The 23718-nt window shown below is 45.5% G+C and overlaps 1 protein-coding gene across 3 annotated transcripts in view; it reads right to left on the reverse strand.

The window, feature by feature from the left end:
* Nucleotides 1-23718, reverse strand: part of LOC310894746 (neural-cadherin-like) — a 50587-nt gene that overhangs the window by 16760 nt on the left and 10109 nt on the right. For 2 of the 3 annotated variants that reach the window (XM_083825225.1, XM_083825227.1), the window contains exons 2-18: nt 22501-22695; nt 21846-22071; nt 20146-20350; nt 19651-19762; nt 16407-16656; nt 16071-16213; nt 14407-14579; nt 13920-14088; nt 12830-13000; nt 9433-9605; nt 9140-9307; nt 8215-8464; nt 5990-6117; nt 4937-5123; nt 4638-4781; nt 3627-3910; nt 1168-2785 (exon numbers count right to left, since the gene is read on the reverse strand). In XM_083825225.1, coding sequence (XP_083681351.1) covers nt 1168-2785; nt 3627-3910; nt 4638-4781; nt 4937-5123; nt 5990-6117; nt 8215-8464; nt 9140-9307; nt 9433-9605; nt 12830-13000; nt 13920-14088; nt 14407-14579; nt 16071-16213; nt 16407-16656; nt 19651-19762; nt 20146-20350; nt 21846-22071; nt 22501-22695 — 4596 coding nt within the window. The remainder of the gene's footprint in view (nt 1-1167; nt 2786-3626; nt 3911-4637; nt 4782-4936; nt 5124-5989; nt 6118-8214; nt 8465-9139; nt 9308-9432; nt 9606-12829; nt 13001-13919; nt 14089-14406; nt 14580-16070; nt 16214-16406; nt 16657-19650; nt 19763-20145; nt 20351-21845; nt 22072-22500; nt 22696-23718) is intronic. The other variant, XM_083825226.1, reaches the window with a different exon arrangement.

Consider the following 23718-nt stretch of genomic DNA (forward strand, 5'->3'; position numbering starts at 1 on the left):
CACAAACCCTGACATCTGAGGGCTGCATGCAACAAGGAGAGAAAACTGTACATGTCCTGCAGCTGGGACAACATTCATCTGAGATTTTGCTGCATGCGGGATGCCCTGGTGTTTGACTCCTACATCATATGAATGTAGCACACAACACACTGGTAGACTTCTGATTCTGTTACCTTAAAAACACTTGCTATTCCCTCCCAGAAATTAGCAGGACAGATGACTTTAACCTTTAAAAAAGCAACTAAAAGAGAATTCAGACTTTATAAAAAGATCTGGTACTTAGGCTAGTTAGTACTCGGGCAGAGGTTCTCAGTACTTGCTAGAGTTTCTCAGCAAAAAGCAGCAAGGTCTGAACTTGAGAGTGAGCACAAAACAGGCAGAACATTTCAACACAAACAGATGGTCAACAGCATCTACATAGAAATAGTTTCTAGTGTCCCACAACAGATATGCTATTTAATGTGTTATTGAACCACCAGTTATATGGCAAAGAAAAATAAGAGGAAGAAATTACCTGAGTCTAAATGATGTAAGCAACCTAAAAGCTTTTTACCTGTGTGGTTTAATTTGCTGTTGGGCACTGGATCACAAGAGAACTGCTAGCTAATTTCCAAAGCAAGGAGGGAAACGTGGCGTCTCTCACTGCTGCAGCCAGCGTTCACAGAAAATCCCCCCAGAACAGCGTTTGTCAGCTGAAGGCTGATATGAATGTCTCAGACAATTTACACGAGTTCAGGTTAAGAGTATTCATCGATACCAAATTGACTATTCAATTCAGTCTGTGCAGGGAACAAGGTTCTCTGAGTAATTCAGGTTCAGCACAGCAACATTCTGAATTCTGTTCTTTTCTTTTCCCCTGGAATGTTAACTTTGCTGGAAAACCGCATCTGAAAACAAGGGACCATTACTCAAGTTTGGCAGAAACATGCACAGAATAGCAGGCAGCTATCCTCTTAATTCAAGGCTGCCTCAGCTTCTTCCACAAACCAAGTAGCCCAGAGTCCTTTGCCTTGCACACCTACTGTTCTTTGTGCGGGCTCGAGCCAACTTCAGTAGCACTTCTACTGAGATCTTATGTGGAAGAGGCCAGAGCCCTCTTGTGAATCTCACAGCTGTTCCTTTGGCCTTACCGTAACACCTGGAAGCAAGCATCAGAGAGCGCCTTACCATCGTAGCTGTAGATGAGGCACTCCATGTAACCAGCAGAATGCGGGTGGTCGTTCTGGTCCCCAATATTCACAGTTAATGTGTTGGTGGAGCTCATCGGTGGAATCCCGCTGTCTGTGATCAGGATGGGCAGGTAGAAGACCTTGTGTACTTCCCTGTCAAAGGTACGCAGTGCAGTGAGCTGGGCACTTCCATTATGGAAATCCTGCAAGTGGAAGTTATCCAGACTATCAAAATTGCTGAGTAAATGGAAGGAGAAGGGTGCTCCGTTAGCAGCAGTGTCTCGGTCCTTAGCATACAGCAAAGCAGACGTCTCATTCATTTGGACTACCTGAGGAGAAGCTGTGTTTTCCCAGACCACTGGGTTATAATGAGCCTCAAACTCTGGCCCGTTGTCATTTACATCCCGCAAAGTCACTAGAACAGTGGCACTGCCTGCCAGAGGGGGCTGCCCCATATCTGTGGCAATAACGATGAGCTGGTACTGCGTCACTGCCTCATAATCCAGCAGTCCTGCAACTACCACCCAGCCATCACTAGCCACAGAGAACTGGCCACCTGGGTCAGACTTGTTGAGCAGGTGGAAAGAAAACCTTCCGTTCAGGCCAGAATCCAAGTCAACAGCAGAAACCTGAACAACTTTGGTGCCTACAGGCACGTCTTCCCCCAGAGCAGCCACTTCATAGAATTGGGGGTAGAAGACCGGAGCATGGTCGTTGGCATCCTCCACGTAGATCACACAGTGAGCGATGCTGAAGAAATCCATGTCCTCTGCTTTCAGAGTCAAATTGAACACCCTCTCGTGAGGCTTTTCAAAGTCAATCCGCTTTCGCAGCCGGATGAACCCGCAGTTGTTGACTTTATCTGTCTCCATGGAGAACTTGCGGTCGTTGTCGCCGTCGAGGATGCTGAATGTCACCACGGCATTTTCCCCCTCATCCCTGTCCACGGCAGACACCACTGCGACCTCGGTGTTAATGCTCGCGTTCTCAGAGACAAATGCCGTGTAGATTCTTTGCAGGAAGACCGGAGCATGGTCGTTCACATCAGTCACCAAAATAGTGGCGGTGCCTGTCCCAGTGAGCCCTCCTCCGTCTTTGGCCTCCACCACCAGTAGGTACCTGTCTTCCTTCTCCCGGTCCAGGGAGCCAAGCATGGTATAGATGGTGCCGCTAACAGAGTTAATTGAGAACAAGTTCAGGTTAATTTCGTTTTGGACGTTCTGAACGATTCTGTAGGTTAGTACAGCATTCGTGCCAGCTTTTGGGTCATCAAAGTCCACTGCGGTCATGTCCATAACAGCCGTGTCTGCTGGGGAATCCTCAGGGGTGTGACCCATGAAACAACCATCCGAAACACAGAGGAAAAGGGGCGCGTTGTCGTTCACGTCCCTCACTTCTATGATAACATCTGCGAAGCCAGTCAGTCCCTCTCCGCTCTCATCTGTTGCTAGAACGAGGAAGCGCCATGTTGATCGCTTCTCGCGGTCCAATCTTCTGCTTGTGCTGATCTCGCCCGTGTTCTCATTGATGCTGAATTCGCTACCGGCCCCCTGTCCGTGCAGGGAATAGCTAATGGCATTTTGATCAGCTGCTTGGTCGGGGTCTCTTGCAGAAACCTAGAAGAAACCACATCAGGGAAGTGTTTATGTAACGGAAACCAGGAAAATGCTGTTCTTTTACTGATGTCAGTTGGTATTGTGCAGGCCACGAAAATAGCATGAAATTTAACAACAAACATCTCTTGATTTCAGTCACTCAGGTCAAGTACTCTCAATAAACATCAATGCACAGCCTAGAGAAACAGAAAGATCATGTTTAGACAGGCTAATATATTCTTCTTCCCATTATATTTTGGGAAGAGGAAATAACTCCAGAAAGAAGCAAGTGGGAATAATAACAACAGATCTGCTGAGCATATGTTTCTTATGAAACTCTTCAGAGCTGTAATACAAAGACAAAGAGGGACTTTCTCTCAGAGTGAACAGAAGGCTGCGGGAACAGGGTGGCCATATATCCAAGCTACTTATCAGCACGGGACAGAGGACTCTCAGCTCCACAGTCAAAGAGCATCCCCTGATCATTTTTATTTGGCAGTATAAGTGTAGCCAAAGAATCTGTGAACTTAAACACACGAAGTACAGATGCTAACCACACTATTCGTATACAATTCCTCAAATACACTTTCCCTTGCTTTGTAGAGGAAAGCTAACTTATTGTTCAACATTTCTGCTGGTCAAGGGAGTCCATCACACAAATTCAGCCAGACTCTCTTTATTCTCTTCTTTACAGAAAGTTGCTAGCAAATCCTAATACCAGGGCTTACCCACTCTGATGATACTGTCTCTTTGGATTTGTGTGCATGGATGGCACTGAGCCATTCTGTGTGTGTGAGCAGCTCAACCCTGGGAAAAAAAATAAAAAATCAGGTTTTTCTCTGCTGCATGAAAAGCACTTTACCTTTAGAACAAATGCAGGCAGATCTGTGAGTTCCTCCAGGACACTGCCATAATACTCATTCTGAGTGAAGACTGGTGCTTCATCGTTCTTATTCACAACATTGATGATGATAAGAGTGTGATTTTCCCACTTTCCATCAGATGCTACAAGCCGGAGCTCATAACGTTGTTCTTGTTCATAATCCAGTGACTGAACAATGAAGACAGTTCCAGCCTCAGGTTCCACATCAAAAACTCCTTCCGCGTTTCCTGATGTGATCTGGTACCTGAGTTTGGCATTTGCACCTACAAGAGAAAGCAAATGACCACAACCTGGTCATGAGCTCCCTGAATGCTCAATTCACTTGTACATGGCGGACATGTATCCAAGAGCAACCTTATTCACCAGGAACAGCAGGCTGTTACAATGTGTGTAGGAGATAAAACAGACACATATACAAACAGAATGAGCCATATATGTAATTTAACGTTTTTTTTTTATGGTAGATTGGGCATAGGGTCTGCATTTGTGTCCACAAATATAATTTGTAGTCACAGACAAGTCCTTGTTTATTGGTAATGAGGGAATCGTGTGCCTTTAATTTATATGTTGTGCATTCATTTGCTAACAATAAAAAAGTAACATACTATTAAAATATCAAAAGCTATTTTTACTTTGTGTTTCCTAAACCTCCTTCCTCAAATGCCAACATTCCTTAGCGTTTTATTAAATTTTTTACCACTGGATGGTGCTAAAATATAACAGCATTGCTCTACTTCAAGAGAATCCATCTGAGAAGAATATTCTGCCTGTACAATAGTAGTCGTTTGCTGAAAAATGTTTAGGAATAAAAAAGAAAATCATTTGGTGCTTCAGGTTTATTTCTCTGTTCACTTCTACAAACATTTGAAGTGCTCAGTTGTCTCCTGAACGCAGAAATTTGTTTGCCCAAGAGGGAGGTAACCCTACATACAACACACAGGGATAATAAGAGGACTTACAAAGAAAGACATGGAGGGCAAGTCAGCTCACCTTCGTCTTGATCATTTGCTGTTGCCGTCACAACAGGACTTCCAACGTCCCTGTCCTCATCTATGCTGATCTCATACACCGACTGAGGAAATGCCGGGGCGTTGTCATTCACATCACTGACAAAAATCCTTACGTAGGCTGTGTCTAAGGAGATGCACGACAAACGTGTAGACTAAAAATGGCAAGGGTGGAACACCTTATCATATTCTAGACAGCTGACACATCCCCAAGTCTAGAAAAGTTAAGGAATTCAGTCTCTGATATCTTTTACCAAATACATAATTTGTTACTAGTTTTACCTGTGTTGGGCTGCCCATGGACACCAGGCCTAGAAGATTCTGAAGAGTCCTGAGACTGAACTTCAATCAAGTAGGAGGCTCTTTTCTCTCTGTCAAAAGATGCACGTGTGGAAATAATTCCTGTCTTGCGCTCAATGGTGAAGAACCTGTAGTCCTCACTAGCATCTTTCAATAAAAAGTAGTGAACCTAAAAGGTAAATAGGTAAGGGAGGTTGCATTTTCCTCTTTCATTTGTATGGCCGAGTGCTGCGACCTCTCCCTTCCCCAGTAGCCTCCTGGGCCTCTCCACAAGGTGGCAACACTCTTAGGAAGGAAGTTTGTCTGGACAGAATTTTTGAAGTTGTTTGCCCATTTCAAAATAAAAACAAAAAGAATTCTCAAACAAAAGAACAGCCAGACTAGTCATATCAAATCCCATCAAACCAGTATCTCATCTCCAACTGTGGTCAGTAGGAGACAGCTCAAAAAGATCATGAAGACAGAGAAAGTGGGGAATGACCTGGGGGTCCCTGTTGCCTCCCCATCTTCTACCAACCCACTGTGCTTCTGGTAGCAAAGAAGTGGGGCTAACTGATAGAACAGTTTGGGTCCTGTTCAACAGGTTATTCTGCCTCATCACCCCACCACCACAAAAAAAACCCTCGAACATGAACAAATCAAGACCTTCACTGATGAAAGCTGTCCATTTTTTCTCCTTTAGCAAAGGTTTGGCTTCTTCCTCTGATAAAAAACCAAAACATTTCCACCCAGGCACAGTTCCACCACATTGCTTACTCCATAGGAGCTGCAAAATTAGTTACAAACCAGCAGATCTCTACCATCCAGAATTCTCTCTCAGAAGATTTTATAGGATTTTTGGAAGATGCTTAGGAAAATGCACTGAAAATGCAGGATTCCTTCATAACACTGCTTTTTTCTAGGGCCAGGTCACTGTGACAATGATGGCCAAATGTGACAATGAGGTTCCCTGTCATCTGCTGACTGTGCACTCTCACTGATTACTATACTAAAACTTGCCTACTGGGAGGAAAAGAATTGGATGTGAGGTCAAACCTCTCCGTGTAGACCAGAATCCAAGTCTGTAGCTAAAACCTGAACCACAGATGTGCCAACATCAGCTCCTTCTGGCACGGACACCTCGTAGTTGGAAGACATGAAGAATGGCACGTTATCGTTGACATCTGCAAAAGAAGATGATTGGGACCATGGTGAGGAAATGTTTGAAGGCTTTTAGAACAACATCTTCATTTATTCAGTTTCTTCCCACAGCCACAATTTTGCTTAGAAAAAGAACTCACATTGTTCATAGTAAGAAGCAATCCTGCTTTTGCTCTTCCCATTTTCATGGCAGCTGTCAGAAGGCATTTTACAGACATTGAGCGATTTCTGAGAGAGAGTGGCCTAATCTCAGATAAGATACTAGCTAACAATTTGACCAGCAGTCTTACTATAATAAATCCACGAACGCCAGGACCGGGAGGCCTTTTGTTCCCAGTCTGTAAAGAGCTGGTTATCTGCTGAAACCTACAGCAGAACCACTCAGAGTAGTTAATTTCAGCATTTTATTATGTGTTGATTGACATACAAAGAAAATTCAAATTGCAGAGTCTAGTGTTGACAAAGAATGTGTGTCAGACAGTCTTTCGTCGTCTTTGCAGGGCAGGACAGCCAGAGCTGTTTTAAGCTGTAGGATCTAATGTTTATTTAGGAGGCAGCTGCACATTAGCCTCCCCTCACCTAAGCACTGGCTGATGTTCACAGGAGCAATGCTGATCTTCTCACTCTTGTCATCCTGCTCTATGCAGTGGGATGCTCCCTCCCATCAGCTGCATCGCGTGCTGACAGTGCTTGTTTTGTGGCTCTGACAGAAAACTGACTTTCTGGAGAGAATGGGGCTAGGTGAGCTAACAAACTGCAGCAGCTAATCACTGGATCCAGTGCAGGAGGAGTGGCAAGGAGCCTGGAGAAAAGAAAGGGCTGCCCTGGTAGTGGTCATCTGCAGCCAGATCAGATTGGACGCAATGTAAAGCTGCATTGTCTTTCTGTCAGTGCTAGTCTTGCTTTTCTTCCTTGCCTGACCCTTGGAGAGAGCTAAACTGGAGAAGATACATTCAGTAATTTGACGGGCCAGCTTTTGATGCATTTTCTCCCTAGAAATGTTGTGTAGGAAGAGGTGAGCACAAGAGACAGGCAGGGGATCTATGACAGCACTGACTTGGTCAACCCACGATAAATCCAACTGGTGTTATCTTTGTAAGAGAATTACACCCAGAAATGTTACATATTCCCTTAAACCTGTTTGCACTTTTCCCTAACAGCCACAGTTTAAGCATTCTTGCTTGTGAGTAGAACAAAGTTTCTAATAAATTCTGCTACCAATAATTGCGCTGTCTGAAAAATATTCTGGGACAGGGTCCACAAACTACAACGAGGCTCAGGCCCTGTCTTTAAGCACCCCTGCCTCACAGAAGGGTTTTTGCATTAGTGGACTGTGGAAGACAGGACAACGCTGTGGTAAAGTGAAGCAAAAGTGTTAGATTCCTATTCAAATTACCACTTAGGTCTTTCATTTCAATGGTGGTGACAGAGACAAATGTTTTTGCCAAAGACTTCACTTATTCTTATTTTGAACCTAAATGACTACAACGTGTCAAAGAAATTCCACTAATGCTTCAAAAGGCAGAGATTAAATTTGGACTTAGTTTTATATGGTTCTACAGGAGTAGAGCCTTACAAAGAGATTTCACTGGAAGGTGGGTTAGGTCAAATCTTAGAAAATTCTACCTGTTGTAAGAACATTTTCATTCCTACAGTTTTTACCTCAATGTTACATAGAAAATTCTGAACATAAAAAAAAAAAAAAGCCTAAACATATCAACCACAAAAACAAGCTATCTGTACTGTTTCTCTTTCTATAGCACAGAAAATTTGCAGTGATACACATCTCCTTTCCATAGCTTGGGGGCATTTACTAGATTTCTCCTCCTATCAAAATGAAATCTTTGTATTTATGTTTATAAAAGCAGGTACTAGGATTGTGTAAAGATTCACACAGCGCATTTTTACATTATCACATTTCCACATTTCCTAGTTATACTTAGAAACTGTCTCAAACAGACTTTTAAATGACCATACAACTTCCTTTTGCAGCATAGAAATGCACAAAGAGTTTATAGGTGTTTTGTAATTTCATGGATGTTACCTTAATTCATGGTGTTACAGTAAAAATAACAACAGTACTGCTCTGAATGAATTGTTCTAACAACAGCAGGGCTTACCTGTTACATTAACACAAACAGTGGTGAAGGAAGCTAGAGGGATCATTGCTACGTTTTGTGCCTGGACTCGCAGGGTGAAGAACTTGGTTGTCTCGAAGTCAAGTGGTTCAGCGACCAGAAGAGAAGCAGATCCATCGGCTCTGTTTGGCTTCAGGTAGAAACGAACTGGCATGTTTGTTTCTGGAACTTGACCCTCCTCCAGGTTATACGTAACCCTGGGATCACCAAGAGGGGATGTGGCTTTGATGGTCTAAAGGAGAAAAGAGCCACCACATACGGTGATGAAGTGCAGGGTTGCAAGTGTGCAGTGTTCAGTTTGATGGAGAGAACAGTGCATGCATGGCTACGATAACAGACAAGAGACAAACAGTTTACTTCCATTCTGAACAGCTGAGTTTCCTTGTACAACATTTAGGCTTGCTGCAGCTCTTTAACTGACAGCAAATTTACCTGCCTGTAACATTTGGCCTGGAGAAGAGAAGGCCCCGGGCAGACCTTACAGCGGCCTTCCAGTGCCTAAAGGGGGCTACAGGAAAGCTGGGGAGGGACTGTGTCAGGGGGTGTAGGGATAGGGCAAGGGGGAATGGCTTTAAACTAAAAGAGGGGAAGATTTAGATTAGATATTAGAAAGAAGTTCTTCACTCAGAGGGTGGTGAGGCACTGGCACAGGCTGCCCAGAGAAGCTGTGGATGCCCCATCCCTGGAGGTGCTCAAGGCCAGGCTGGATGGGGCTTTGGGCAACCTGGGCTGGTGGGAGGTGTCCCTGCCCATGGCAGGGGGCTGGAACTGGGTGGGCTTTAAGGTCCCTTCCAACCCAAACCATTCTGTGGGTCTGTGGTTCCAATGCAGACACAGAGAAAGCAAAACAGAGGAAGAAGATGAAACGAACATAAGAGGGAGGGAATTAATCATACTTTTAACGTACCACTATCCTGGTGTCACGGATGGTGTTTTCGGGAATTGTTACCCAGTATCTGCTCGGCTCCCACCGGGGCAGCTGGCTCAGCGCGCTGGTGATGGTTACGGTCAGCTCCACAGTGCTGCTTCTGTTGCCTCCATCTGTTGCTACAACACAGCAACTAATGCGAGTGGCCTATGAAACAAAGAAAATCGAGGATATTTGCAAAGCATTTTGTACAAATCAAGAGACTGCACTGAACCCTCTGCGACGGGTGTGAGGGGTTGGGGCTGCTCAGTTCCAGCAGGCAGTGACGTTACCTGGGAGATCAGGCGGTTCACATACACCCAGCCCGTGCTGGGGTTGATCTGGAAGTACTCCACTTGATGCTCCAACATTGAATAAGTGATGGCCGCGTTCATGCCTTGGTCGCTGTCATGAGCTGCAATATGGAGGAAACTCGTCCCCACTGGAGTGTCTTCGCTGAGGAAATCTTTGAGAAGACAAAGTTATTGTCAGCAGGTCTGGTTGCGACTTACTGAGCTGTGTAACAGAAACACTCCTGCACATAACAATCAATAAACGTGAGAGAGAGCTTCACAGGTCAGTGCTAAGTGTACAGCACAGCCCTGCCCTTTAGATAACTCTCATCTCAGGTTTTAGTGATAATCTGGAAGAAACTGAGGACGTGGGCCTCCCTGTGCCACTTCCTCGCTCAAACTAGCATTTCAGAGCAGTTCATTTCACAGCAAAACCAGGTTTTCCCAGTGCTTTCTCAATCAGGGTAACACACAAAACCTCATAATTCCCATCACAGGAGATTAAATGTTTCTGTATCAAGGCAGGTTACGAAGTATTGTCACTAACAGAGCGTCTACATTCTTCTTTCTTTCTTTCAGGTTCCCCTTCCATGCCAGGTTGTTAAGCAAGCTGTTGGTGAAGCAGATTTGTTTTTTCCCAGCTAAGGTCTTTGCTTAAAGCCTTGCTGGGCTGGCTGTGCCTGGGGGTACACCCCTAGCTCCCCTGCAAAACCAGCAGTGCTGCCCAACCACTTTCTCACCCTCTCGAAGACCACAGTTTTGCCAAGAGAGATTATGCTCATCAGGAGATGGCTAAGTAATTGCTGGCATTTAATATATCTTTTGGTGCAGGCCATCCATGACCACGTCAGCTCCACGTCCCCGCTAGCCTCTACCAGGGCAGGGCTGGGGACTGTCACCCTGACAGCTTCTGGGTGCTGCTGTCCCTCTGCGACCATGTCTGGCATCACGAGGGGTTCTGTACGATCAGGATCAATGCTGAAGGCGAGCGACAGCATCCCCACGGGGACGCAGGAGGTGATCACAGAGCATAAAGCCTTGGGTCCTGAGGTCTCACTCTGTGTTTCCAGCAATCGACCTGCAACAGAGGCTGTCTCTTTGTGCCAATGGTCCTAGGCAGACCAAGCCTTCACTGAACCTGCTGTTAGAGCCGTCATCTAAAAATCTGCCAGCAAAAAGCTGCACAGTTGAAGTACACAGTGCCCAGAGGAGTAATTCATTTTGTCTTTCTGATTCCTAGCAAGGACGCCAACAAAATCATGAGAAATAGTGAGCAGTTCTACTTCAGCATTTTTGAGGTGGGAAAATCAGCATTTCACACTATTTATAAAGTGTTCTGCTCATGTCTTCTTTTTTTTCTCCCTTAATATCTACAATCTGTGGCAACGGGGCAGTAACACTGCAAACCACCACAACTCCATGAACACAAAGTTGAGCTTTAATTAGCTGCTCTTATTCCCATGACATTTAATTGGCCTAGGATTCATGTCCCTGGTATGTCAGTGCAGCCAAAGCTACTCTCAGAAGAGATTTACTGGTATTAAAATAGATTAATGAAAATGGAATTTATTGCTAAGAAACACTGTAAAATATCCTTTCGTTGTGTTTAAATTTATACTTTTATAGTCAAATCCTGTTAAATCACATTGTGAAAAAAAAAACACATTCACAATTCCTTGGAAGGGTCATTCTCTCTTATTTCATGTACTTCTACTTGCTGCTGGCATAACTAGCAATTACTATGCCATCCATGCATAGAGATAAGCAGTTGTTTAATGCCTGCCTTCCATGCAGATTATAAAATATATGGCTTAAATGCGGGATTTGACCAACATCCTAGTGCACAGGAATCAAGAACCAGCGGTTTCCAAGAAGAACAGGAACCTATGACTAATGGCACTTGATCTCGTTAGAGAGGAAGCTATTTTTAATTCTGTGATGTACAAACATTGATTACTTACGTATACATGCTGGAAAGTGCTACACATAAAGTGACCTCATTATCTGCATTTTCCCTGTCCCAAAGGGCTGCCTACGCTATAGGACCTTTGCAGGTTTCCTGCGTTCATGAAAAAATCCCACAAAAATCCACCTATTCCTTGGAAATGCCGAAGTCATCGTAACTACCAAATGCAACCTTTCAGCTTCACTTCTTTTGAAAACAATCGCAAGCAGCTTCACCTGAAGAACATACTTGAAGGTACTGTAGAAAGGTTCGTCTTTGCACAAACATTACTTTTGTCTCAGAAACTTCTCTGCAAAGAGAACCTCCCCAGCAAAGACCACTCCCACCTGAATTCTCCGTGCTGCTACAGCCAGGTTTACAGAAATCACTGGTGGAAATGCAGAAATTGCTATTCCCAGTTGGCACATTTTAACCAAGTTGGTGCTTGATGTTAGTCACTATAAGATACTCTAAAAGGTGTAAACCAAATTTATTTCTGTCTTTGTGTGTACCTCTAATGCACAGACATATATGTATTTCCTAGTAGGTCACTTCTCCAAGCTAAAGTCCCGCTGTACAAGCATCCAACCTCTTTTTGAATCCTTAAATGCTGGCCTGCGATGCTAGAGACAACACACTTATGAGCCCTCTTCGTTTTAATAAGACATTGGTCACTGCTTTGCCCTATGTGACATTTCCACTGAACAGTCAAAACCTCCAAAATGGACTTGCTGTCACACACATCATCAGCCATTTTTTGCCATTTTTGGTGAGGCAATTATGCAAGAAAAGCCTGTCACAGTTCATCAGCTAGGAAGTATGCTTGTCATTTGTGGATGACATGAAATGTACCGAAGTGCAGGACTCTACTGGAGAAGCAGCAGCTGAAGGCAAATCAAAGACTGTTGAAAAGCACATTGTATGGGGATGAAAAAGGGAATGGCACCAGGGCAAATGGGAAAAGCTAGCTCATGAGCACAGGGGGGAATCAGGGCTCACAGCCAACTGCAGGCTATAAGCCAAGGATTTCAGGCTGTTTGACAAGAGATAAACACAACTCCAACCTATTTGAGCTGGAGCACTGTATCAAAGAGACATAGATGATGACTACTCTTCTCACCAGGGTCGTTGACTTCCCAGCTTTTGTCATGTTTTGTTTCGGGGGATGCTGAATAAAAATTCAGAGTGCAGAAAAATGAGGCAGGGAAAAGCCACAAAAGAAAGGGATCAGATCTGCCTGGTTCGTAGGACTGTAAACTGTCAGTGTTTTTAAGAGTATTGCAATAAATAAGACACTAATGACATTGATTAATTCTGCATCCTTCCACTGACAATGAAATAAGCAGTAACTGGCTTAGCCAGCAGCAAAGACTGGTCACCTAAAAACTGACCGTCATTATTAGGAACTACTAAACAGGTTCACGTTGTGGTAGTGGGAAAAACATCACTCACACTGATAGCGACTGTTCTCAAACTTGGGATCGTTGTCATTGACGTCAGCGATAAAGATGGTGATCTGACAGACGCCGATCAGCGGTTCCTGCGCTTGGTCGGTGGCGGTAACAGACAGCGTGTGCTCTCTCTGCTTCTCACGGTCAAAGCTCTGCGTGGTGGTGATGACCCCTGGGGACACAGACACCGCGGGACTGAGCCTGCAGAAAGGGACCAGCGCTGCTCCCGCACAGGAGGGAGCTACAACTGCACGCAGCACAACCCTAAAGCTCAATCCCTGGCCAACCCTGCAAGGCAGGGCTCGGACCAGACCAACTACAAGTCCTGCCTATCCTCTCTTCGCTTGCCAGACAGCACCAGCGGTCAGCAACCTTCTCGAGAGACGTCTCTTAGGGCTATCGCACTGCTAGTCCAAGTAACTGAGTATTTGAAAGATAGCTCATTATTGCTCTGGGGAAGAGTCACACGAGTCTTAAATGATGTAGTCAAAGCCATCCCCACAGCGGGAACCAGAGACTGCCTTGTTGAACAGATTAAAACAGGGTAGAATCATGCAGCTCAGTTAATAAATTGAACATTTTTCTCCCTGTCTTCAGCTTTTCCTCTCTGATGACCAAGTCTCTCCCTGTCTCGCCTCTTTTCTTCTGGTTGTGAGACTTTAAAGTGGCCTTTTTGGGACCCCTTCCAGACCTCCGTCTGCACTATGCTCGAGACGAGGACTCTGCTTCCCTATTGCTGGCTCCTCCAGTCTACTGGGGAGTCCTGGACACCAACACGCAAATATCCCACTTGACTGTTTTGACTACAGGAACATCAGCAACTTTTATAGCTCCTTCACCTGAGATGCATCAAGACTGTCACTGTCCTCAGAATAGCTTTTTACCTTCACATTGAACAGAGGTTTGTTACGCTACTCAATTTGCCATCTAAGTCACTATCATCTTAACTGAATCTATATGCATGGTTACCCACTTACTCTATTTTTTTTTCAGTATTTATTTTTTAAGCTCTTACGGCTAACCTACTGCGGCACTCTCACTAGAATACAACAGCATTTTCATTTTACCTCAGTAACCTGGAAGCCACTGACCTGTGTCTGGATCAATGCTGAAGCCCAGGGAAGCTCCGTCGCGGTGCATGAGCCCATACTTCACCTCTCCATTAACGCCGAGGTCTGCATCGTAGGCTTGCACCTGCAGCACGTACGTCCCTGGAGGCTGGTTCTCCAGAACCCAGGTGCTGTCACTGTAGTAAGTGCACTGAAAATAAACCCAAAATCCAGCCCTATGTATTACACCGAGCCGCATGAATTAGCTGCACAGTGGCAGCACATTGGGGAACTCTGAAGAAAATCACTTCTCTTACTTACAGTCACAAAGAATTCAAGCTCTAAGGGAGAAAGAGGATGGAAAAAAGAGAATGAAGACTTTGCTCTTTAAGCGTGAAGAAATGTGTTCAATTACAGATTCATTCAGCTTTACAGAGTCCCTTCAGCCCACCAGCTATCATAGGGAGCCAAGAAGGATTTGTAAGTCCAGCTATGATGGGAAAAGAATATCTGCAGAAAGACATCTTACCTCTCTGAAGACAGGCCTGTTGTTATTTACGTCGTTAACTCCTACAATAACCTCAGCAAAACTGCTGAGAGGGGTGGGCCCCCCCGAGACGTTGTCATCTATGGCAGTGATGTTCAGTACGTACCGCGGCCCTTTCAGGCTGGGCAGCGGGCTTCGGCGGAGTTTAATGATACCTGAATTCGGAAGCAAAGTGCAATTTTGTTTTACCATGCAAACAAACAAACAAAGTCAAGAGAGCATCACATTTCTCTGCCACTGTGTTTTTGGTTCAGTCTGTATTTTGGTTGCAAAGTACAGGATTCAGTCTTCACTAAATAACATCAGTCATCACATCAGATCGCGCAGTCCTGGGACCAGGGCACCAAATGTTGGTGATATTCAAGTCAACCATGAATATCAAAGAGGTAATTTTAGCTGATATGAAGCATTTGCACTTGCAGATTATATGAATATGGTGATTCCTTATGACTTTTGACATACAGGTGAAGCTGTAAATACAGACTAGACAGTATCATAGAATCACAAAGTGGTTTGGGTTGGAAAGGACCTTAAAGATCACCTAAACCCAACCCCCTGCCATGGGCAGGGACACCTCCCACCAGACTAGGCTGCCCAAAGCCCCATCCAGCCTGGCCTTGAGCACCTCCAGGGATGGGGCATCCACAGCTTCTCTGGGCAGCCTGTGCCAGGGCCTCACCACCCTCAGTGTGAAGAATTTCCCCCTTATATCTAATCTAAATCTATCCTCTTTCAGTTTAAAATCATTACCCCTTGTCCCACCACTACAGGATCTTGTAAAAAGTCTCTCTTCATCTTTCTTATAAGCCCCCTTCCAGTACTGGAAGGCAGCTATAAGGTCTCCCCAGCACCTTCTTTTCTCCAGGCTGAGCAACCTCAGCTCTCTCAGCCTTTCTTTGTAGGAAAGAAAATGTTGCACCCTTTGTGTGGCTGCCAGGGGAGAGAACTTTGGAGAAGAAAAATGGACATAAAAGGAGGGAGATAGAGGCCAGGTGGAATTTTTCTGTGATATCTTGTCTTCCCTGAACACATTCCACATTGCCAAGTGGGGCTGTCCTCATGTTTAAGAACCAGTGTTATAGCTAGAAAAGGTAGTGAAAAAATATTTTTTCCCCTCAGTGTTTTTAAAATGTGTTTGCTTTGTGCATTCAACAAATGTACCTGCAAAGAAAAGCCAGTCAGTTACTTCTCTTTTATTGAGTAGTACCATGCTTCACGAATAAATGCAAAGATCTAAGTGGCTTAAGGACTACTGCTGAGGTAAGGTGCCATTTATTACGAGACAGTAGAAACTAGACTACTCACTTGGCAGCCCTGTATTGTATTTAGTTTAAGTAAAAGCCATTCTCTTTTTAGGATCCATTTTCTCCCATGCTGAACTTGAATTTGGTGTATGGAAATTAAAATAGAAGAGATTGCTTAGAATTAATACATACAATTTTATCTTCCAAATTTGTATATATGAGGCAATTGCTGTAGACCAATGCTGTAAAAGGGACAGAAAAAAAGGGCATGCACTTAGAAAAACAGTTACAGGAAAATTAACAATGGAATTTTAAAAGTTGTTCTGAATCTCTGCCTGAGAGTAACCTGAAGATAAACCAGAGACTTGCATTCACTTATAACTGTCGTAAAACCTTTCTTACCTTTCTGACTATCCAGTTCAAAATTGCCCTCCTCGTTACCTCCAGCAATTAGGTACAGCACCCCATCTCCATCAGGGTCTTTGGCCCGGACAGTGGCCACCAAGGTACTGGGACCAGCGTCTTCTGAGATGAAAGTTCTGTAACTGGTGCACGGAAGGGAGAAATTGGAGGGCATTTAGTACCAGCTTCTAAAGCCTTTCTTCATACACATTACCCTCTGGTCTCACTGGGGCTTACGGATGTACAAAAAAAAAAAAACAAAAACCTTTAGCCAAGTGTTATCAAGGTTACACACAGCATCTGTAAAAAGCAAAGCAGGCATTCAAGGTGGCTTACGTGGGCTGGGAGAACACAGGAGCCTCGTCATTCACATTGGCCATTCGAACGCGCACGGACGCGGTTCCTGTCCGAGGGGGATGTCCTTTATCGACAGCTATCACCACGAACTCATACATATGGTTTGCTCGCTCAAAGTTCAGCCTCCGGTTAGAATTGATGACCCCGTGGCGCGTGATGGAAAAATCAGTGCTCTGGACGAAGTAGGAGATCTCCGAGTTGGAGCCAGAGTCGCAGTCTGTGGCAAGAACTGTTAGGGAACACATTTAACATGCTGCAGCAGGGCTTTGGTTATGCTATTCCCTACCCAGTAAACTTCAGATAGGTTTTTTTTTGGAACAGACATCATGCAAAAGTTCGTAAAAAGCCATCATAAAAGTCTTATTTGCAGTAGGAGGCTGGGAACTCGGCAGGAACCTGGGACAAAACAAGCAAGACAGCACCACCCCGGCCTGGCTGCTCGCTGCAGTGCCCTAAGAGCACGGCAATCCCAGCACTGCACCCTGCTTCGTGCAAACAGCAGTCAGCACTGGTAATTAACACGCAATCAGTATGCACATTGTTCGAGCATTATCAGTCACAAATTGTGTCCTCGCTTTCTCTGGGGATGCTGTTCCAATTTAATTAGCTCCCAGCTACGTTATAGCTCAAGTACTTTCTAATTACCTGGCGCTTCAAGGTATAGAGTGCTTAAACATTCCTCCCCGACAAGTGTTTGCTCAGTACCCACGGTGTCCCATCTGCTCCAGAGCAGCAAAGCAGCAGAACAAAGAGCGAGAGCTTACATGTTGTATCAAAAGTGATTTGAAGAGCAGGAGCTCACCTTTTCAATTACCCTGCCATTTTTCTAGCCAGACAGCGAGGCTTCGCCTCATACCGGTATTAAACCACCTCCTCATTTGACCAGGAGGATACGATTAGGGCCATCTCAGCACTAAATTAGTCTTGTGGAAGGCACAGAAGTGATGCCAGTGCATGTAACAAGCACATGGACAACCTGACAGACAGCTCTATGAGGTGAAGAATCAGTGACCCATAATTATCAGAATACTAACTCAAAATAGGAACGGAGAAGAGCAAGATTTCAAAAAGAGCAGTGAAATACTGTGTTAGTTACTCAGGAAACAAACAAACAAAAAACAACCCACAACAACAAAAAAACAACTACCTCTGCTTTTGGAAAGTTACTCATCTCAGAATAAAAGGTCATTCTTGTGGTTCTAATTTCCTGTTTAACATCTCCAAATCCATTTACAAAAGCACATTTTACATGCTCAATGATCATACCTTTTTTTTTTCCTTTTTTTTTTTCTCCTGACAAATAGGGAATGTGATGCTTGCACGTTACACAGCCATCCCTTGCTTCCCAATAGCAACTGGGAGTTCCATTCCCATTCCATTCCATCCTGCAAACTGATCTGCACTGCAAACCCATTTTCAGGCTCATACAGCAAGCGCAAGCAGGTCTGTGCTAGCTCTGCCCGTGCTCTGAGCTATCTCAGCGCAAGCTAACTACAGTCCAAAGCCTGGTATTTTCACACACACTTGCCAGCTACAACTCTAAGCCTTGCTTTGCTGGCGCGGCTGAAGAAGTTCACTGTCCCCTGCTGAGCACAAAGCTCTGCGCTTTTCAGAGCATCCTCGTTTGTATCCAGGCATCCTAAAGCACGTGCAGTGAGCGTCAATCCGCCTGTAGTGTCGAAGCAGACAGACTAACTGTGTTAGCAAAGCATCAACACTACAAACACCACACAAGCCAGCCTTCCAGTGTGCTGAAATAAAAATGTTTGATGACCAAACCCTGCGTTTACATCACCCACAGGTTTAACAAGTGGCATAGATCACTGTTTTACCCCGTATTTACCATAATATACCCCATAATTTACCCGGTATGGCAAGACAACCAAGCTGGATGCACTTATAAACCTTTCTGCAGAGCTCTGCCATTCTGCTTAATTTGGACGTGGGGCACACATTTTTATCCCGCAGTTGGGTGAGTTTTAATCAGCTTTACAAGTCTCACGGAGAGAACAGCATTCGTCTTTTCAAAGGAAATCACATGCTTGGGAACTTCTAGCAGTTAATCGTTCTGATCAACTGGCAACTTATTTCTTCCCATGAGCCATTAAACCAAAAAATGAGCTGCAGCAAGCGGTGAGCTCTCTTGGTAAGTTTGCAGGGAAAGCAGTCCCTGCAGCCCTGCTATCAGCATGTCGCCACGCAGGGGAAACAAAGCTTCTTACCACCCCTGTGTCCTGCACACGTTCAGCTTCAAATTCAGGAAACTTACATCCTTGTCTTCAAAAGACACGTCCTAGATGTGAACATTTTCACTAAGTCTTGCCTTGGCGCTCACCCATTTTACAGAGTTCATCACCACCGTGAGGTCTCAGCCTGCACTCCCGTTACCTGGCACCTGCCCGTGCTTTGATTTGAATACTGACAGCGAGCACATGTGCGTTTTCCTGGTTTTAGGCAGAGCACATCTGTGTCACCTGTCACATCATGATGGGCTATGTCAGACCTGGAGACAACTTCAAAGATGAAAAACAGAAAAACAGGTTGGAAAATGGACTTTTATTCCTATTTTTCTTGGACTCCATACAGTGAGACAAAAGGTGCAGTGCCATCCAAGTTCAGTCCTTATTTGTGCAGCCACAGGATTTTGAAAGTGACTGTGAAGTTTTGGTTGGAACTTGGGGTTTAAAATTATTTCCAACAGCTCCATTTTTTCAAGTGGATAATATTCTGAAAGAGGGTGGGTTTAGATTAGATGCAAGGAAGAAACTCTTTACTCAGAGGGTGGTGAGGCCCTGGCACAGGTTGCCCAGAGAAGCTGTGGATGCCCCATCCTGGAGGTGTTCAAGGCCAGGTTGCTCCCAAAGCAGCACCTCTGCCCCCCTTGTGCAGATGCATCAGCTCAGGGCTCCCTGCATCTCGCTGCATCACCAGCTCTCTCTGGTGCTGCTCTGCCTCGTGACCCTTACCCTCACTGATTGCAGCAGCTGCCCCTGGACCAATGCATTCAACTCCACCCTCCCCTTAAGACACTTACAAATCTACTTCCAGGATACCTGAAAAAGCCATCTACAGACCCCAGGGAAGCCTACGTTTTACAAAGTAAAGTCTACATTTTACAAATCTCGCCGTGGAAGAGCATTTTCTCATGGTAGAAATGTGAACCTGTAACACCAGCTAATGGGACAGACAAGAGTGAAGCGAGAGGTACTGGGAAGGTGCTCACCTTGCAGAAGCGACGTGCCGACAGGAATGGTTTCAGGAATGTTGTCCCTGGTGTAAATGGAGTGCTGGAACTCAGGAGAACAGTCGTTTTCATCCGTGATATGGACCATGACCTGAGACAAAAGGACACCTTGAGAAGGAATATTGGTTTCTACGCTCAGGAACACGTGCACCTCACCCTGGATATACGCTGGGCATTCACTGGAGGTATAAGGATGGGACATTAAGCATTTTCTCACACTACAACACAGAGAAATGTCATCTCCTCCACTTCCGAACTGATGGGAGGCAAAGCCAAAGCCAAACAAGTATTTCATTTAGCCTAAATGACCCCAGATCAGAGCCCAGACTTCTGCCTTGATCATAAGACATCCTCCCCGCCGAGCAGCATCTCTCTTCACGAATTTTCTGGACTATCCATGCATGTAACTCATTCAGCTCATGAGGTGATGGAGCTGGACAGGACAGCGGGTGGCACATGAAGCGATTCCCATACCTCGGTCACGCTGCTCAGCTCGCTCTCAGCTTCCGTGGCTTTCAGGAGGAGGTGGTAGAGGTGGTGCTCGCCCTCGTAGTCCACGGGCTGGCTCAGGTGGAGCTCCCCGCTCCCCTGCCTGACGCTGAACAGCCCGCTGGGGTTCGTCAGCAGCGAGTACGAAAGGGGCTGGCTCTGGAAGGAAACAGCCTCGACCACTGCTATTCTGTAAAGAGGGAGAGATTAATCCTTCGCTTCAACGCTACAAGGAAAGATGTCAGGTGGGTAGCTAGAAGAGTGAGGAGTGGACGGTAAAAGGTGGATTCAGGCTGGAAGTGCCTGTGCTACAGGAAGCCCCCTCATCTCTCACCAAGCTGATCCCTGACACAGCAGAGCTGGGATAAAATGCTTTTCAATCCCCTTCTAACATGAAATCCCCTTTTCTTCCCCTACGTACTCTTTCCAGGGCTTTACAGGAGTTACTGTTCTGCTTCAGTTGTATAGATAACTGCTACACTTCTGACTTTCTTTGAAGCTTTAGATTAAGAAAAGGAGTTGGTTCAGATGGATAGGAAAAACCGTAAGCACGGGGCCCTTCCAGATGCTGCTGTCCCCCCCCCAGGCAATGAAATGAATGCTTGCCTTTCTACCATGACTTATGCTCGGAAGCTCCATCTCTCACAACAGTCTCTGGCCAGCATGACAAAACACTCTAAGGCCACCTTAGCAAAAGCCCCAGGGAGGGAGACAGATTTCTCTCCACCCCATTTGGTCTCTTTTAAGGAGCAAGTGGCACATCTACAGCAGCTTTTCCTATTTCACCAGCTTATTTGGAGATTTCTTATTCCTTAAATGCCCTACAGTGCAGCTCCACCTGCTGCCGGGTACCTTAAAACCCCGTGCTGCTCTCAAGCAGCTGAACAGACCCTCAAACACCAGAAAAAAGATCATTTATTTTAGAAAGCACATCACATTTATTATATTGTAATGCACAAACACACACGCATAGCCCTGAGAAGTAAAAACAGGAAACATCCCTTTGTTGGTGTCCTGGTTCCAGTTAGGACAGAGTTAATTTTCCCTCATAGTAGCTGGTAGGGTGCTATGTTTTGGATTAGGATGAGAAGAGCGCTGATAACATGCTGATGTTTTAATTGTTGCAGAGCAGTGTTTACACCAGGCCAAGGACTTTTCGGCTTCTTGCTCTGTGCTGCCAGCGAGCAGGCTGGGGGTGCAGCAGGAGCTGGGAGGGGACAGACCCAGGACAGCTGACCCAAACTGGCCAAAGGGGTATTCCATACCTTATGGTGTCATGCTAAACAATAGATAGGGGTGGCTGGCCGGGGTAGGGGGCCGGCTGCTCAGGGATAGGCTGGGCATCGGTCAGCGGGTGGTGAGCAATTGCATTGTGCATCACTTGTTTTCTTACCCATTATTATTGTTAATACTATTATCATTATCACTATTATTATTATTATTGTTATTATTATATTCCTTATATTCCTTATATTATTATATTCCTGTCTTAATAAACTGTCTTTATCTCAACTCACCGGCTTCACTTTCCCGTTTCTCTCCCCCATCCCAGAGAGGGAGGGGGGAGGGTGAGCGAACGGCTGTGTGGTGTTTAGCTGCCAGCCGGGTTAAACCACAACAGTTGGGCTCCGTAAAGTTCCTCCCAGACAGTGGTGAGGGAGGTCAGCTGACAAAGCAGGACTTACTTTTCTCCCGCCGGAGTATTTTCGGGGACAAACACGCTGTAGGACATGTTAGTGAACTGCGGAGGCCGGGAGCCCGCCAGGACGGAGATGGAGGCATAGGGGCTCTTGTTGCCGTACTCGTCCGAGGCTTGCACGGTGACCACGTACTCCTTGTTCCACGCCAGAGGCAGCCCCGTCGTCCTGATAACCCCGGTGTCTGCATCTACCTGAAATCGCTCCTCACCACCTGCCAACGTACGCAAAGCTGGTGTGGAACATGCCCCGCAGCAAGAGCGTTTGCATCTTCAGTGTTTTAAGGTGAGCTATCCTCAAATCGTCTACCTACATCCTTGCACGTGCTTATTTTTCCCTTTCCTTATCTCTTACCCTGTGCTGTTGGCTGGTGCAGAGTAAAAGAGACAAGACTGTACAAAAACCAGAGCCTTAAGCTAACTGTAAGGTTGCAACCAATTTCAAAGCAGAAGTAAAGCAAAGTGAGGGGCAGAAAGAAGATTCCCCTCCACATATCTATTTTACCGAAAGCCTCCCACTTTCGCTGTATCTTGTGTCCCCCCCACAAGGGATAAAACCTACCGACTGAAATGATAAAATGGGAAACTGATAAGGAAAATCTGCAACTTGGCAGATGCTTGCCGTTTTTTCAGACTGGACCTACCCGCAACTAGTGCGTAAGTTAGGCCAGCGCTGGTGTTTTCGCTGTTACTGTATCGTGCAGCGAGCTGGTAGACGAGGGTGCCTTTGCGGGCGTCTGGATCAACGCGTGCCAGGTAGGGGTACGGGTACATGGCCCAGGACAGGAGCTCCTCCTCTGGGGCCAGCAGGGTGACGTGGCAGAGGTACCAGTCGTCGTCTGCAAGAGATGCACATGCTGCTGGCAGCTTGTTCGCAGACCCAAGTCGAGGACTCGAACTGCACTGACCGTAGTGGGTTTATAATGGAAACCTTTGGGAAGCTGAGAAGCAAAAAACATGCCTAAAGATCACACCTGGGAAATAACGGTGGTTATTTTGTTTACATCCCCTCTGGGAAAACCCTATGAATGTAGAAGAGATAGCACAGCATGCGGGGATGTTTCCGAAGCGCTCGGATCCACGGCGCCAAGGCTGGATGCTCACACAGCGCCGCGCTGGGCTCTCGGTGCAGGAGTTACAGGGGCAGGGCAGGGCCAGCAGCTCCAACCCACCGCTCAGCCCTGCCCAGGGAATCTGTGCCCGAGAAGCAGTTCCTGTCAGCCTCCAAATCGTGGCTAAGGAAGTCTTGTAATCTTCAGGACTGAAACACAAAATTAGTTTCTAATTACCTGTTTTTTCCTCAAATTAAAACAAGCAATTGCCAGGAAACACCCAGTGCACTGAATAAATTGATAAGCTTCCATCTCAAATATCATACCAAAAAACAGTGGTTCTAGAAAGCCTCTATATTCTTGTGCTATAAATTTGCAATTTTCCTTACGAATCACATTTTACAAGAGTAATTTTTTAAAATGTAATCAAATCGACTGAAAACTATGAAAAGATCAGTGTGTTTTGGTAGAAACAAAAAGGAAAAAAAACGAGGGGGGGCCTCATTTCTTTAGGTTTAAATTGCCTTGAGGTTGTAGACCTCCCTGCAGACACAGCAGTTACTGAGGCAGCAAGGTAAAATGCTTGGCGGGCAGGCAGCTTGCACAAAATCTGTTTGTCTTTAACATTACACATCACCACGAAGAGTGGGGGGAATGGTTGCCTATTTCCAAGATTCTCCTTGTTGTGTTTTTTTTATTCCCCGCTTTCGAGCACTGTTCACTTCTCTCGCTCAGATTTGGTAATACAGCTTCCTCATAAACCACCTAGGAAATCATAAATCAGATTTCTCAGACCTAGCAGTTTATCAG

This window comes from Anser anser, assembly GCF_964211835.1.
Source record: "Anser anser genome assembly, chromosome: 2".
NCBI lineage: Eukaryota > Metazoa > Chordata > Aves > Anseriformes > Anatidae > Anser > Anser anser.